Source organism: Lupinus angustifolius, chromosome LG10 (assembly GCF_001865875.1).
Source record: "Lupinus angustifolius cultivar Tanjil chromosome LG10, LupAngTanjil_v1.0, whole genome shotgun sequence".
In the NCBI taxonomy this organism is placed as follows: Eukaryota; Viridiplantae; Streptophyta; class Magnoliopsida; order Fabales; family Fabaceae; genus Lupinus; species Lupinus angustifolius.
In genome coordinates this window covers 10,373,031-10,391,179 of record NC_032018.1, presented here as the reverse complement: position 1 = coordinate 10,391,179, position 18,149 = coordinate 10,373,031, and the positions used below count along the sequence as shown (strand labels likewise).

Genomic DNA, 18,149 nt, shown 5'->3' with positions numbered 1-18,149 from the left:
TTGTGCGCCCCTTTGCTAATTCCCAATTTCAGCATCAGCCTATACGACATTATAACAATAATACTCCTCCTATGGCTCATGTCGGTTTTCATCAAAATTCTGTTTTGGGACCAGCACCTATGTCCCCGGCTCATTCGTATGTTGATTCATTCCATCCTACACAAGGACAGCCTACCCCTCATCATCTTCCGGTTACGGTTGAACCACAAGCATACAATTCCCAATTATGGTACCCTGATTCTGGAGCTACACATCATATTACCTCAGATTCTTCTAATTTGATGCACTCTGCTGGACTTCCTGGATCAGACAGTATTTTTATGGGTAATGGTTCTGGTGCTCCTATTACAGGTATTGGGGACTCTGAGTTTAACTCTCCTTATGATCCGTCTCGTGTCCTCACTCTTAAAAATTTACTTCTGGTTCCTTCTATAACCAAAAACCTTGTTAGTGTTAGTCAATTTGCCAGAGATAATGCTGTTTATTTTGAGTTTCATTCTCACTATTGTTGTGTGAAATCTCAGGTTGATGGAACCTTACTTCTAGAAGGAACTCTTGGTCCTGAAGGGTTGTATGTCTTCACCAATCTTCAGTTTCCGTCCACCTTGTCCAGTTCGTTTTCCACTAGGCCCAATATGACTTCGAGTTGTAATTTTTCTGTTTCTTCTAGTCATACACTTTCTAGAAATGAAAACTTGTATTTGCTATGGCATTCTCGTTTAGGGCACCCACATAAAGAAGTTGTACAACATATTTTGAAACACTGTAAACTTCCTCTCATAAATAAAAGTACTGTTGATTTTTGTCATGCTTGTGCTCTAGGTAAGTCACATCGTTTACCTTCACAATCCTCACATACGGTTTATTCCACTCCCTTTGAGTTAGTGTTTGTTGATCTTTGGGGGCCAGCTCCGGTTATGTCGACTTCCGGGTACAAATATTATATGTCTATTGTTGATTCTTGCACTAGATATACTTGGATGTTTCCTCTTAAACAAAAGTCTGAAGCTCTTACTCTTTTCAAACAATTTCATACTATGATTGGTGTTCAGTTTAAGGGAGTTTTGAAATCTGTTCAGACTGATTGGGGTGGGGAGTTTCGTCCATTTGCTTCTCTCCTAAGCACTCTTGGTATTCATCACCGAGTTATTTGTCCTCATACTCATCATCAAAATGGTGTTATTGAAAGGAAACATCGGCATATTGTAGAGATTGGGCTAACATTGCTTGCCCAAGCTTCTCTTCCTTTGACTTATTGGGATTTGTTATCTTCCTAGTTCCTTTGTCATCTCCTCTCACATATCATCAACACTTCCTTGTACTTCCCAAAATCCTTCTTCCAAAACCCTTTGATTGAAGCTCCTACTTTCCTCTCCTTTCAATTTCCACCTTTTAATCCTTCAAACTTTAATCTTTATATTGTCTTTTTCTCTCCACTTTACTCTTACCCTTATATCCACAACCAAAACTCTATTAGTTTGTCAAGCTCTTTCCAGGGTATAACAATGTGTTTTCTTCGCCATTAATGTCAAGAGAATTGTCAAAAGACACCTAAACCGAAGCCTAAAGACTTTATATGATACGGAAGTCTACCATATTGATTGATCAACACTAATATCCTGTTGATGACGTATGGTATACATGAGCGGATCTTTTTATTTGAGTTTAAATCGAACAAGAAAGGGAATGCAAATACTGGAGGAAATGATATCCTCCTCCAAATTACTAAGAAAAATAAAAGCACACGAAGGAAAAGGAACACAACAATATAATAAAACCCATATCCTCGTCCTAATTACTAAGAGGAATAAAAACACACGAAGCAGAAGGAATACAACAATATAATAAGGCCTTCTGATACCTCAGCGTATATAACCAAGAAACCCCTTGCAAATACCTACAGGCTGAATTTTGTATTAATTCTCAAGTGAACAACTTTATAAAGAAGCAATTAAGATCAATGTCAAGTACAAATTAGATACTCTTGGTGAGTTTGAAGAATTTTTAACAATAAATCAAAACTAAATAACTTAATCATGTTAACCCAACACTAATAGTTAAGAAGAAAAATAGTCTCAAGAATTGGACTTCGATACCTTGTTTGGAAGGATAGGAACATGACGGCCAAATGTCAAAGGAACAATTGCCATCTGACCAATAAACTTGGAATAACGATCATCCTGCAATTTCGCGAACATTGAATAGATTAAGAAATTAGGCATCCTTTCCCATGGCTTTTATGGGCTCATGTAACTCAATAACATCTCAGCAACGTTGAACTAGTCTGCAATGTGTTTATACATGCATATGTATCTATCCCAATAAGGATAACTGAATTTAGCCAGCCTTTACCAAATCACATATCTAGTTAGTTGTAAGTTGTAATTTAAATAACATAAAAGCACAGTCAAAAGAATCTTAGTCTGCACAAGAAGTTATCATTTTAAACAATAAACATATATTTAAATCTGACACTTTTTGGTAAAACAGAAACAATTGAATAGAACAGATTGTACAATGGGTACTCCACCCTTTACAAAAAGAACTAAAGAGTATCACACTAAAAGCCTTAATCATGTTGGAGTTACCAATTTGCAAGGACAAGGTTCATCTATGGTCAAGGATTTAATCTACTTAACAAAATTTAACACTGCTGATCTTCTCCAAATATTTATTTATGTCCTCAAACCGCAAATAACAAAAGCTAGGAAAACACCATAGGAAGTTAGGAACCGCCACCTCTTGGTAATGGATGTCCATATCGTGATCAAATCTATTACATAACTAGAAATAACCGCCACCCCTTGGCAATGGATGACCATCACGATTGCGACCATGACCAACACCAAAACCACCACGGATGTCACTAAAATAACCAGTACCTCCATTAAATTGAGAAGACAAGCTTCCTACACGAAAACTACAGAACAAAGAAGGCGAAGTGGAGCTCGTAGGACTAAACTGCACATCATAAGTGATTGAAGATTTAGTAGCAATATTAACTAATAAAGAGTCAGAATTTGAATTCTTCTTAGTTCACTCAAGACCAGCTTCATATGTGAGAAGATAGGATTGGAGAGCATTCGTAGAGAGAATGACATCTTGACTCTCCACGGTAGTTATAACGGGTTGGAATTTTTCTGATAATCCATCCAAAATGAAATCAATATGTTCGGCATGTCTAATTGGAGAACCTATTGAAACAATGATAACCTTGATGTGCATGAAGTATACAGAGATTGTGCTAGATTCTTTCACAACAGGCCGGATATGAGAACAAAGTTGACGACTACGAACTTTTGTTTGAGTGTGAAAGTGTTATACCCCATGCATGCTTGCAACCAAGAACCCTAGGTTATTGGTCCTCGGATAACAAATTGGGAAGCCAAGAGAGGATCATTTGATCTTGCTCTTCCTAGCTTAGAAACATTGGATTTACGTGATTAAGAAGATGACCATCTTCATTAAGGAACCGCTCTGGAATATAGATGAAGCAATCAACACGACTGGACTTGACAACTACTTACGCAAATTGTTGACGCTCAAGAAACTTTTTCTTAGTTTCATCGCTGGGAGAGGAAGAGTTAGAGGAGGAGAAGAGGGGAGCGAAACTATCGTAATAGGCGACGGAGAACAAGGACCACATGTGATGGCCATTGAAGGCTTGATAGTAAGAAAGATAAGCTGAATGAAGAGAGAGTAACTAATTCAGTTACTATATTTCTTATTATGGAAACATGGTTTTACAAAGGGAGGACACTAACTAATAGTTGCTAACATGACTACCTAAACTTAAGCCTAGAGCTCTAATACACTCTAATGAAGTGATATTCTAAAATTTTATAATTGGTTTGTTCCTACACATTTACTTTGACATAACAGAGGCTCAATGCACAAGGAACTCACTTAGTGGAGGTATGGGAGAGTAAATCTATCTCTTTACCTTTCCTTCCTGATATGACATGAGTTCGGCCTAACCAAGGATCTCTTACCTATGGCATTCCCAGAGTTTTACTAGCACACAATCAATGAGACCGCAAAAAATTTGAATTTCAAAGAAGTTCTTTTTTACTCCAGATTTTTTCTAAAGGGGGTTTGTGGTAAGGAGGAATCGTAATTTCAAGATACTTGAAATCTTAAACAAAATCATGCCAAACACATCCTTCAAGATGACACATTGATCTATTCTTATCTTGTATCAAATTCTGTTAATATATTAGACACATAGCTAGATAATATAAACTCATTCATGTGCATACCCAACAACTTATGCTTTTGGGAGAGTTGGTTCTTCACATGGTATCAGAACAAGTTCAATTCTTGTCGTTCCCATTCTTCTAAATATATGAAAGTTAAAATTTTAACACAAGGTATGGTGAGCCAATGCAAAGTCCACGCTTCAAGCCCAAAGGCTATTGCATGAGGGAGTGTGTTAGATAATATAAAATCATTTATGTGTTTTAACCCAACAACTTAAGCTTTTGGGAGAGTTGGTCCTTGACATACAAGCAAATGTATGGCGGCCTAGTTCACAATGCTCTCACTTAGTGCGGTCTAGAGAGGGTAGATGTACGCAACTTTACCCTCGTATGCAGAGAGATTGTCCAAGATTTGAACCCATGACCATATGGTCACTAAGCAACATCCTTATCATTGCGCCAAACTGACAAGCAAATGTCATACATATCCTCCTAATGTGAATGGCTCTCAATTCCATCGGAAACACAACATAGTTCTCAACTATTGTTAGGTACAAATTCTATCTTGTCATGCAATCATAGAAAGCCAATGAATCTACCCTACCTCTGGATGAACTGCTAGAGCAACATCACCAAATAAAGTCTCTGGCCGTGTTGTAGCCACTGTCAAGTAGTCAGGCCTTCAAAGTAATTATCATATGTCAATGCTAACATTTACTGAAATGCAGAAAGATGAGAAGAAAAACAGAAAATAAAGTGCATTTCAAAGTATGAAAGTAATGGCAGATTTACGGAATGATCACGTTAAAAAGGAAAGGTCATAATATCAATTTGGTCATTTATATTATATGGACACTAGAAACATAAATTTATTTATCATGCATCCCCAAAGGGGGAGTACACCAAGCTAGTCCTTCAAAGAAAATGACCACTAAATACGTAGTGGGTGTTTAAAATGGCCACCACATTGGGGGGGGGGGGAATTGGTGACCATGTTAATCTTTCAGGAGTTAATCTTTCAGGAATTGAAATTTACACTACATGATGGTCATTTACACCTTGAAGACAACAAATTTGGTGATCATTTACTTTGGAGAACTAACTTGGTGATCATTGTATCTTTGAAGGACATATGCTGTTTTACTCATTTGTAATTCCAGATTTTAAAAGCTGAAAAAAAATTAAAACGCCATAAACAAGCCTTTTAGAAGAAAAAATATACCAAGTTCACAGCTCAGATGCCTTGCAAACTTAGCAGACATATGATGGGTTGCCATTAAAAAAAGGACATTTGAGGCAACTATTTGTAAGAACTAATTATTTGAAAATTGATTGTAAGGTATAGCTTGGTCAAACAGAAATTAAATGAAATTGCAATGTTCAACCAAAAATTGTATAAATGCCTGAGGTGAACTAAAATGGTTTGTACAAAATGTTTCTAAATACATAAAAAAAATAATAGTGCAAGAAATCGTTCACAATGTACTTTCCAGCTACTCGATATTTAATATGATACAGATGTCCAGACTCTTCTGAATATTCCACTTCCTGAGAAAAAAAGGAAAGGCTCAAACCAAAAATTTAACACCAGACCAAGCAAGTAGAAACAAGAATAGAACCAAGATAAAAGCTACTTACCAAGTCAGAAACAGCAGTCTGTAGAGAAGGAGACCAATTGACCATGTATGAACCTGAAACAGGGGAAAACAAAAGAGTATTCACAACAAACACCCGTAAATAATGGATCAAGAATCAAATTTGACTTAAGTTATAAGTATAAACAACAATTAAAATTTAATAGCAGCTGAATTAGAATAGACTACCAAACTCAAAAATTAACACTGAGAAGAGAAAAGCTAAAAAACAAGCTATCTAGTTGAAAAAGTACTACTACCAAAAAATCTTTTAAGACAGAAAGAAGTTCAACTCTGGGGGAGTGGGGTTTAAAAATATTGGATAGTTGGTAGAGTTAGTAGATTTACAATATCTACATCATTTTCAAAACCAACAGAGCACCCTGTATCTTGTGCATGTAAGAACCTTTATTTGGATATAAAGAAGAATTCAGTAAGAGAAAAGAAACTACATATAACGCTGAGGATAAAATTTCTCCAACAGAAACCTAAAACCAAACAAAAAGTAAAAACAGGCTGCAGGGAAACATGATCTGGCTTTTAAATCTATAAACAAAACATAGTTAAGCTGCCAATGACTTCAACTATAAAATTTAGGTTTTCTTTTTACATACAGAGATATGTATATAAATGTCAATGATTAGTTCTTATATAATGCTAAATAGCATCGAGAAGACCATCACAAAGAGGTGTAAATGTTAAACCTAAAAGTTCAGAAAAATAGTAAGAGCCCCTATAATTTATAGTAATCAAAATCAAGATTCTACTTAAGATCGGGAAGGAAGTCAAAGATTGTAAACTTAGGATCATAACATAACTCATAAGATCCTACTTATTAATAGATATATATGTGTTTGTGTGTGTGTGTGTATATATATATGCATGGAAATTCATATATATATATACACACACATTATATAAATTCATATATATGCATAGAAATTCATATGTTTTCGTAAAGCCAAAAAAACAGTGTCCATCCAATTTGGGGCTCTTTTCTTGAACAAGCTTTCATTCTTTTCACCAACTTCAAGCTCAAGTGCTTCTGAAGAACAAAGGAAGAAAACTGAGCTGAGAACACTGAGCTGGATTGAGCACCCACTTTGAGAACAGAGATTTATACGGGTTGAGAGAGAGAGAATGGAGAATTGGAGATGGAAAGAGTTTCAAATGGAGCATCGAACACAGGTCATGTTTTCGGGTTTTAATTAACCCAGGTTGCAGGTCAAAACGGGTCAAGACAAGATCGTTAGGATCGACGACTCCACCAATTTTCGATTCTACAGAACTTCACAAAGGTGAGCCCAGAACTGAGATTGAACATGGTCTGGGAGTCCAACATCGTAAAATTGTGCGAACTCATGAGTGGATCGCGATTTTCTATTGATCTCAATCCAAGCCCCCATTTGAATTCAAACGGCAGCTTCATCGTATAATCCAATAATAGCTTCACTCAGTCCTTCATTCTTCAAAAGCAACATGCAAAAGCATGTAGATTAACTTCAATGGCATACAACATACATGCTGAAATGATACTGTTATATAGATTAATCCTTGTGTCCTTGTATCCTTGTAGTCCCTACTTTAGTTGATTGTTTTAGTTTTAGTCCCTATCAGTGATGTGTCAACACCACAATTGCCCACGTCATCAATTAGTATGGTATTCGTCATATTCGGGTGGTAGCCACGTAATCATTAGGACTAAAACCAAAAATTTGGAATATAAAAGGAGCAAAACCCAAAATATTAATTCAATAACTACTAACTCATTAACCAAATATGACTCTAGGGATATTTTTGCCAACAAATTCTTCCTTCAAAATTTATCCAAATATAAAGATCTGCAGATTGAATGAGCTTGGCAATCAGACTATTTTCAAGGAAGGTATCACCAGTTACTAGCAGGCAGCATGGAAGCAACTAGAACATAATGTAATGTAAATTAAGTAAATACCACAATTTAGTTTCATATTATACCTTGATAAATCAAACCTTTCTCATGAAGCCTGACAAATGCCTCGATTACAGCTTCTGCAGAAATCATAAGGCAAATGCATCAGAATATATTGCAAACATGTATAAACATCAAGCTACTACACATAGGAGTGCTGAATTTACAATGCTGAGACAAATTCAGATACAATTAGCTGAGAATGGAAATGAATAAGAATAAGACAATAAAATAAATTTATAAAAACAGTAACTATCTAATTTGAATCACCAAAATTTTTGCTGACAAGTGCATGCATACTTTCAATATTAGCTAGAGTTCCAATTAGTAGAAAACTGTCTTACCACTTAGCTGCTCATCAAGGGTGAAGTGTTCTCTAGTCCAATCACAAGAAGCACCAAGTCTCTTGATCTGGTTTGCAATCGTTCCACCATACCTGATATACAGAAAATTTATGAACTAAATGAATATAATGAAAAAACCAGGAGGCAAGATGTTTAAAAATATATCAATGAAGAAAGCGCACCAATAAACTTTAACAACTTTGTTTCTACCTTTATTAATGACAACAACTCAAAAGTGGGCAACATCTAGTTCTGAACACTGGGGAATAATACTCATCTATCCTAAACAATAAATGCCTTTCAGGTTAACTTATCTTCAAAATATTAAGTCCATCCATACAGTGTTAACACTCATCAATTGAGAGAAGAAATTAGAAGAATGGAGATAAGCCATCCTTAAAGATATATTGTGGAAAAGAATGACAAACTGTTATATTAGTTCGAGACAAATTATGTCAAGCTTGTTTATTTAAATGTACAACGATATCTCAATTCTCAAAAAAGAAAGCTTTGTGATAGGTGCATTAGAAGTATTCCTTCATAAAATGTTGCTGAAAGGAAACTTTTGAATGGTAACACCAAGCTGTGGGTGAATATTGGGAATGCCCTCTCAAGTTGGAATAAATTGCTCAGAAACCATTTCCATTCTAATAGTGAAATGATGTTTGCTAAGCATTTGGCTGAAAATGTGCACATTTCTTAGATTGTTATACGGTATAATTGTCTTTATGGCCTCCTATTATTGGTGCATCCCATGATTTATTCAAGGGAATTTTGCTAACATTAAGAGATATTCATAAAGCCTTATCACATTGATGAGCCCTGCATATTTTTCTCTGTTTTTGTTGTGCTTCCCTTGTATGCACTTCTTTCCTCTCTTGATGAATTGAGGGGCTTTAGATTGGAAAAGAAAAGCAGTAAAAAAAGACAAAAGTGATGTGAATTGCGTGAATGACTTGAGGTGCTTGAATTGCTTAAGTTGCTTCCAAATGCACTAGGACATGGGTATCTATAGGCGCTTTACGAGTCAAATGATGAATTAATACAATGAACCTAAGCACATGAATTGAAACTACAAGTCCTATAACTTTTAAGTTCTTGAATTTAGAGATGCATGCATAGGAAAAATACCATGAACCTAGAAAATATATGAACACTAATTAATTAAGTGCATGTATATAGTTTATATTTCCAAAATTTCTCTGGTAAGATTTCTTCTTTCATCCAAAAGGGAAAAGTAAATAATTGATTTTGAAAAGTCAGAGTAAATGCTAGAAAATGGAAGATAAAGAAAATGATGGAGAAATTTAGAGATTCTGAACATGAAGAATTCTGTTATTAATTGAAACTCGGTCATAAGAGAAACCGAGCAACATTATAGAACACTAACATAACAACTGTGAGGATTCTCAGTTTTGACAACTGTCGCTTGACAGAACACTAACTATAATTCCTTAAAATCAGTTAACAATCTAAAAGAAAAGTTACTACTAATAATAGCATAACGATGACAGAAAAATTAACATAACATATACTCTAAAGCTAAAAGGGGAAGTAAAAACAGGGGGGGAGGAACAAAAAAATCAAATGGGTATTTCAGTGCGTGTGCAAAAACAAAATGCAGGTGGAAAGATTTAACATAGATGGTGAGAAAAACTTACTTCTCTTTCCATTGCCAAACTCGTTTTGTGAATTCATCTCTACTCATTTCAGTTCTGCTTATTCCTTCAGATGCCAGCATTCTTTCAACAACCAACTGGTAGCATCACAACAAAATTCAGAGTGGAAAAAAGTAGCTTCAGTGACATATCACTAAAAGCACCTTAATTCCTCCTTTTTCCAAATCCCTAAAGTCAATTACCAAAGAACACCTCCAAGCTACACGGAAAACCAACTATCCACAGGAAATACCAAGGTATGCCACAATTCCAGGAAACCAAGCAATGCAAATAAATATGTGACTCACAGCTATGAAAACAAGTAATTACACAATCATGGACACGTGCTTTATTTTGTCATTACATCTACTGATCCACAAGAAGAAATGAGTACTATATCTCATTGAGTACTACTACTAAAGATCAATAAGTCTCGTGAGTTGCATGATATCAAAAGGAAAGACAAAATTAAAATGAGTAGAATTTAACCAAAATTATTTGGTAGCATCAAGGTCTACCGACAAACCTGAGTAGCAATACCAGCATGATCAGTGCCAGGAAGCCAAAGTGTTGGCCTTCCCTTCATTCTATGGTATCTAACCATAATATCCTGCAAGGAAAAGTGTGATAAGAAAGAACACTCAATATTTTAGTTAATTATTTATAGAGAATGTATTTCTATTTGACCAGACAAGCAGAAAGAAACATAAAAAGAGGAATCAATAACATCAAGTAACTGCATCCATGCACAAACCATCGTTGTAATTAAGCTGAAAAATCACATGAAGCTACAAAACCAAAAATAATAAAAACTAAAAAATGGAATCTTAGCACTACAGATTACAGGAAAGCATTACAAACTAGAAGCATCAAACAATACATTTCTGCTAGCATCAGCATTGCATTTCTTTTCTAGCATTTTCATCTTATACTTAAATTTACCCATATGAAATGAAACCAATCAAGATGCATGAATACTTAAGTAATTAAATATAAAAAACAGAAAATAATAATAAAAATAACCTCAAGGGTGACAAACATGGCATGCCCCATATGCAGAGAACCGGTAACATTCGGAGGCGGCATTGGTATGACAAAAGGGTCACCTCCCCGCTCATAGTTTGGCTTAAAAAACCCTTGAGACTCCCACCTAGCATCCAAAAATCCAATAATTACAATTAAAACATTACTTGACGCATAAGGATAAGGAAAAATTACACCAACCTCCGACTTAATTCACTCAGGCTCCTCTCGTATTTCCAAAGAAAGACACACTAACCTCTCCTTAGGTCAGTAAATTTCAATCAACATACCTATGGATAATAGGTGTCGAGTATAATTAAGCTAAGGGTCGTGTTAATAAATGAACTATGGTCATTCTCTAAGGAATCCAAGCATAGAAAACATGCATTGAAAATTACAACTGAGAATTTTCAAAGTCTTGAATGCGCCACTTTCAAATCGACATTTTCTACCAACAAGGTGTTGGTCAAGTGGTATAAGTTCTCACTAGATTCTCAGGTATTGTACTAGGTCAAAGGTCAAATGTTCGATTCCTGTGAGTGACATCTATTGGGAGGAGCAGTCAAATGGATTATTTACTTACTCATTGTATAAGGGGATACCATTGGCTATACCAAAAAAAACAATCGACATTTTCTACTATTGAATTCTTAACAATGTCCTTAGTGCAGTAATTAACATTTCTAGTAATTGCGTATAGATACCAGTTATAAATACGTTCCTCTGAAGCAAAGTCGAAAGATTTTGCAATCTCAGTAGAAGTATTATAAGCACCACCATTTTTGTTCTCAGACGCAGAAACTGCGAAAATATAAACATAAAACATTGTTAGTTGAAAAAACGAAAGAAAACGAAATGGAGAAAATGTGAAGAGGTGAAGTACCAGAGAGAAGTCTAGGTCTGAGGCGGTTGAGAGAATGGAAATGAGAGAATGGAATGGGACGACGTCGTTTATAGAAGAGAGGATTGAGTTTAGAACAAGTAGAGAAAGAAGAGAAGAATAGAGAATAAGAAAGAGGGAGTTGTTGGAGTAGTGTCATGTTGTTTTTGAGACTCACAAGAAGAAGAGATAATTGTTGTGGTGAGGTTTTATAAAGGGATGAGAAGGGGAAAATCTTAATAAGAGAAAGACACTTAAACTTTATTTATAAATAATTGCTAGGAACTAAAAGAAATTTACTAAGAAATTGGGGCTGAAACAAGTCAGCCCATTTATCAAAAATACATTAATTGGAGTAAGACTCTACTAAAATTTAGGAAAATTAAGTTAAAATTTCAATTCCTATAAATGAATTTGAATTTGTTAGAGACAGTGATATATTGAGAAAAAAATTAAATCCTTATACATGACCTTAGTATAAAAAACTAAAAAATCTATTCATTTATATAAATAGTCCTGCGCTTCTTATATTTTCATTCTCTATCATACAAATCTATTCATTGATTAAATTTGTTTTACATTCTTTTTCGTTTCAATAAATTATCTATATTAGAACAACACACTGTATTATTATTTCAATTTATTATATATTTTCAACAATTAATGATGCTGCTTTGAAAGCAATGTCTTTCATCTTTCAATTGGTTTCTTAGTGATGTCAAATTTCCAAAGTTATATTTCATATTCCATAATAGTGGTTATTTTGGATTGTCAATTCCTATCAATATATTTCAACACTTTATTAATTAATTATTCATTAATATATTTTTTACCTAAATCGATGGTTAACATTATAAGTTTTTAAATATCATTAATATTTTCATTTGGTAACATATAAAATAATTTATATTCATATATTATTGTGTTAATTCTAGCACATTTTAATTCACTAGTACTCTAACCAGTAACTTGCAAATTATCATACATAATTTTAGCAATAACACAAAAAAATTCTAAAATATTCATCATAAGACAATATATATGTGATAATGTTTTTTTGCCTTAAGATTCTTTTGAAAGTTGTTTTTATCATCATCGGTCATAGAGATTTAGGCTTATTCTAATCACGCCATCAACCAAGTGGTTTGGTATATGAGACCCATTTTCTATCGCATTTCATATGATAATATCAATAGTCTCAATGAAAACTTTCATTATTCTTTTTCAATTGGTGCAACCTTCATCTTTGAAGATTGAATGATTATTTATTGAATCACCTTCACCACTAGAGTTAAGGCCTTTGGATCTCTTGTTAGCAATTATGCTAATATTTCAAGACTAATTTTAATGTCACTTGTTAGATTACAAGGTCCCTAAATACACCTAAAATGGAAATGAGTATGTATAAAGTTACTATGTTGTCCTTTTACTTAGCAATTCAATTTTAAACAAAAATAATGAGTTAATCGGTTAGTTAGACTTCTATCAATTAAGTCAACTAAATGATCTTAATTGATTAAGTCTTCCACTTAACATAAAACTAGAAAACTAATTCAATTCAAGAATGTAGCTTCTTTCAACCAATGATACCTCGAAGGAGTCAAGATGGTCTTGAGGCACCATCTCCCCCATAAAATTGTTCAATGTTTACATACCGACTTTAGTAGGTTTGAAGTTTGAGGGTCATGATCCCTATGGTGAAAGGGTGTTTCAACCCATATTCGATGGTGGGTCATGGCACTTGTAGTATCATTAATATGTCTCATGGGTGTGGTCTAGCGGCCTAGATGGTCGGTAACTAGTTTATGTTATGCTCGTACTTGATTATCATAGCTTACGCAACATTGTGTCTATTATTGGAAAGCTTTCTCTAAACGTCTACCATTGCTAAGAGTTGTTAGATAGTTGGTGGAGGCTGACATGAGGTGGTGTTATGTGTTTTGCTAGCATGGTTGGAAGGTTCAATGTGATATTGTGTGATGATTAGGGTGTGTTTTAAAAATGAGGTATAATCTTTTACATGTTCTGTATTTGTGGTTGAGAAGAGTGGAAGATGGTGGGGAATTTGGTTGTGTCGGGGATCGATGGGAAGGATAGTCATTGCATGAAAAGTATATATACTACTTATTTGCAATAGCCTAGAATTATAAAATTTGAAAAGTTGTATGTTATAGGAAGATTTCCCATTAAGATAAATTGTATAGAAGACATAGACAAATCAAAAAACAATTGCTCTTAGTGTTGCATCTACTCAATACTCAAGGCAACATCTACCCTTTTAATTGGTAATAAGTAGAATGGGATTAGGAACTCTTGGTTTTTAATCTTATAGGTATAGTCACATAAGCCACTACAATATATATGAGCTAGATGCCCACCATTACAGGGAATTACTGGGTTGGTGTGATGGGTAGATTTAAGTAATTTGCAATTCTTGGTTGTGGGATGTTATGAGAGCTCCTTGTATCCATTAAAATTGTAAATGGGTGGTCAAATATGGAACCAAAAAATTTAGCGTTTTGGGGGAGTTGACCACCAAGGGCTTGATCAGAAATGTGGAAGTAAATTATCTCATCAGAAATTATTTTTGTAGACGGGTTTGTAGTCTCTTCATTGTCGTATATCATAGAATTTAACTCTGCATCTTTGGGAGGGTAGGGACACCCTCCAACAACATTAGGAATTTTTTGTTTTCTAATAGAGACCAACATGGAATTCCTAATCATGATTGTAACAAAAGTCATGTGCTCATTTTTCCTACATTTGAGCGGTGGACATGTGTCTTATGAGAATGGTAAGGTTAGCAATGGGTATAGGTTGGGTAAGTGGATTAGAGATAGCAGGTTTGGAAAAATGTGTATGAGTTGTATGTGGTATGAACCGAGAGGCTTTCACATTAGTGCAACTAAAATGGACGTAGTCTTTGAAATTGATAGTTCATGCCTAATTTTCGATAAAACCCATAAGTAAAGCAGTTCAGGATTACCTCCTCAAATATACCTCAAATTTTATTATACAACTTTTGAAACTATTGTTGATAATAAACTACGGTACCGAACTGTTTAACTTAAACAACTCTACTTGGTTGTTTGTGTAGAAAGATGAGCCAAAACAAGTTTCAAAATCCCTAGTGAGGTAATTCTGATCAGATAGATAAGAATGGTGGAACATCCATTTAAACCATCTAAGGAGTTCTCCTTATATAAGGAGGAAATCATGTGCAATCACTAATCAGGGGGAACAATGTATAATTGAAAAAATTGTCATGCTTTGTCGCGACCCGATTTTTGGTTGGAAGACCGGCTCTACGGCTCGGGAGTCGATTACGGATTGGGGAAGGTATTAGCACCCCGTCCGCCCGTATTAAAACGGTACCCTCGCTAATAACATGGACTTTTACACCCTTAACAATTATTCATTTAAAATTATTTATTTTTATTATTGAGCCTGACAATATTGACTTTGATCCTACGTACCCCTATTAAGCGGATCAAGGCTTACGTAGTTCTAGTTCCAAAATTGTTTTTACTTTGGTTGATTGTTAATGATTTGGAAAATACCGATAGGTTTTAGAAGTATTAGTTTATTGAATTGGTTAATTTGAATTTTTTTCAAAATATGTAATTGTTTCGATTCAATGAGACTAATAGTTTTAGAGACGGTATTGGTTGTAGACCTTCTTCCCATTTTCAGAGGAGTTAGAGACGACTCGAACCGTGACCTTAGTAATAAAATAGTTTATTAATTATACACATAGAATTAATAGTTTAAAGACGGTGTTGGTTGTAGACCTTCTTCTCATTCTCAGAGAAGTTAGAGACAACTCGAACCATAACCTTACTATAACAATTCCATGATTAATTTGGTGATAAAATAGTTAGGGACACTACATGAAATTAAGTGATACAACTGTTATGAATCACTTTTATATAAGAAATTTAATAGCTTAGAGACGGTGTTGGTCGTAGACCTTCTTCCCATTCTCAGAGAAGTTAGAGACGACTCGAACCATAACCTTACTATAAAAATTTCTTGATTAATTTGGTGATAAAAAAATTGTTTAATAGAGTTGCATTGCTTTGTAATCCTAACATCAAGTAATAAAAATAGTTTCGGGATGATTTATATATAGAATTAAGATTGAAATTATTATATTAAGCATAGGATTGAGTGATAGAAAATAGTTTTATTAATCATATAGGAAATTAAGTGATAATACTTATTTGGATTTGGTTATACATTGAAATGAATTGTTTGAGTTTGATTATACATGGATTTAAGCATCATAAAGGTTTATTCCAATACTTGATATAATAAACAAAAGCCAAAGTAACAAAACAGAAGAACAGGAGCGTGGGATATGGGTTTTTAGAACCCCAAAATCCCTAAAAGGGATTTCAACCCCTAATTCTCCCTACTTCTTCAATCTTCTTCTCTCTTAGCTTGGTTCACGATGGAGCAGATGAAGATGCATTCACGGTGGTTCATGTTGGTTCGGTTTTCACTCCCGGTGGCTTAAGGTGGTTCGGTTCTCGCTTCCGGTGGCTTATGATGGTTCGGTTTTCACTCCCGGTGGCTTAAGGTGGTTCAGTTCTCACTGTGGCCATTAGAGTAAGGTAGGGATTCGGTTGTCCTCTTTGGCTAATTATTTCCGAAAGGGTTATGACTGATTCGGGTGGTGTTGAGCTACCCCTATGTCTTTCAGGTATGTGGGGTTTCTGGATGAGGTTGCGGTGTTTCACAGTGAGGATAATAGAAGGTGGAAGTGGCCACTCGGCTTGGAATCAACATAAGCAAGGGATTTCGGTAACGATTCCTATCCCTGTTTGCATTCTATTTATTCCTAATGGTTTGGATAAATCAGTGACACACATATGAAGAGAAAAAAAAGACTTTTTCGGGTGAGAACAAATCATACTTAGAACAACCATGATGTAATTTATTCAGTTTTAGTGTTCTCAATGGAATAATGGGTCTACATATGCTTTTGATATTCGGAACATAAACTAGGTAAATCATATTGCCTTCAATTATGTAAATGAATGAAATATGCAGCTTACCTGAATATGTATCCTGGTCTTTTACCCTTTGAAGGTCATCCTGGATAATTCTTGTTCCTAGATGTTCCCTGCACCCACTATGAACCGTCCGAATTCTTCACCTTCTGATGTCTCTGATTGCTTCTTTTCTGTATGCTGACTGATTTGTTGTGTGTGGTGTGATATCAGTATCTTTTCTTTGTTGTCTTTGTGTGGTCTGTATGTACTGTGATGTTGTATAGTCTGTTTTGGTATCTTAGTCCCTGTTGCAATATGTGTTTTTCTGGTTCTCTTGTCTTCTCTGTGTTAATCTCCTGGTTACTTCTGCCTTTCTCTCTCTGATTTTATGTGCCTCTCCCTCTTTTTCTGGTACTGTGCTGACCCCTTTTATAGCTGGTTATGGGTCATTTGTTGGTTTGTGAAAACCTTATGGCTTGCCCAAAATATGTAAAGTGCAATGACCCTTTTGGTTTTCTGATTTAATGTATTAAAGGCTTCTCATGAATGCTGCCATTTATGTTGATTATGACTGTGTGTATGTGTAACTGTAAGGGGCATAACCTCTGGTTTACCATTGCTTCTTTTACGTGTAACCTTTGGATGATTGTTATTGATATTTTTGCACTTATGCTGAATATGTAACTGAAGGGAAAGATGCCAATAGCAATGACTCCTGTTTGCATCTCTTTATTGCCATCTTTTACAATTCTCCTGATTAGGATTCTCGGCTAAATCATTTTCTCTCCTTTTTTACATTTAATAATGGTTCGAAATGTAACAGTCTGCAGTGGTAGAATATATGTTTTATCTGACATTTGGTTTCCTTTGATATCAGGTTCTCAACGTGGCTAATAAAGAGTCATGCTCTTGGAAACTTGAAGTGTTGTTGAAGCTACACCACGTTCTGCTGATGAATTGAGGAATTTACCCAAAGCATGATCAGGACCTGGCTCCCATTCTGGACACCTTACAGTGTTACGTCCAGCTACCTTTCCATTTGCAACATTTGTGACACTGTCATCCCAAGAACTTTGTAGAATATAGATTTTGTATTGCTTCTAAGAGTTCAGGCATTGTTTTCTTTGTATCCTCCTTAGCAACTTCAATGGCCTCCATAGGATATTTGTAAAGGGTTGGTGAATGAGAGATGATACATTCATACACGTGATAAAATGAGAGTTTTAAGCATTTTCAAAACATATGATAAATTTTTGCGACTTTCTTTCTTGAATATGCAAGTAGTCTATTATTTTCTTGCCACACTAAGACCAAAGGTTAATGGGTATAGATTGACATTCATATAAAAAATGTGAGGACTCACGTTTCGACTCTAACAACCTTGTGAGCAGAATTCATTCCCTAATCTAATCCGAAACAAAGTTCAGTGAATCTGTGAATTACAAGTTCATAAAAAATCATAT

General features: G+C 34.9%; 1 protein-coding gene and 1 long non-coding RNA gene across 2 annotated transcripts in view; one reads left to right on the top strand and one right to left on the bottom strand.

Moving 5' to 3' along the window:
* The window catches only part of LOC109358540 (valine--tRNA ligase, chloroplastic/mitochondrial 2), a 31,872-nt gene extending 19,971 nt beyond the window's left edge, over positions 1-11,901 (bottom strand). Inside the window, exons 1-11 of the mRNA XM_019602834.1 lie at positions 11,693-11,901; positions 11,514-11,610; positions 10,810-10,936; positions 10,313-10,396; positions 9,790-9,884; positions 8,129-8,220; positions 7,811-7,864; positions 5,838-5,890; positions 5,686-5,747; positions 4,804-4,879; positions 2,097-2,180 (exon numbers count right to left, since the gene is read on the bottom strand). Of these exons, the coding sequence (XP_019458379.1) occupies positions 2,097-2,180; positions 4,804-4,879; positions 5,686-5,747; positions 5,838-5,890; positions 7,811-7,864; positions 8,129-8,220; positions 9,790-9,884; positions 10,313-10,396; positions 10,810-10,936; positions 11,514-11,610; positions 11,693-11,849 (981 nt within the window). The 5' untranslated portion in view covers positions 11,850-11,901. The remainder of the gene's footprint in view (positions 1-2,096; positions 2,181-4,803; positions 4,880-5,685; positions 5,748-5,837; positions 5,891-7,810; positions 7,865-8,128; positions 8,221-9,789; positions 9,885-10,312; positions 10,397-10,809; positions 10,937-11,513; positions 11,611-11,692) is intronic.
* On the top strand, positions 16,014-17,920 carry LOC109358144. The gene is made up of 3 exons (XR_002108915.1): positions 16,014-16,305; positions 16,395-16,495; positions 17,564-17,920. It is a non-coding gene; the product is annotated as an uncharacterized LOC109358144 (long non-coding RNA).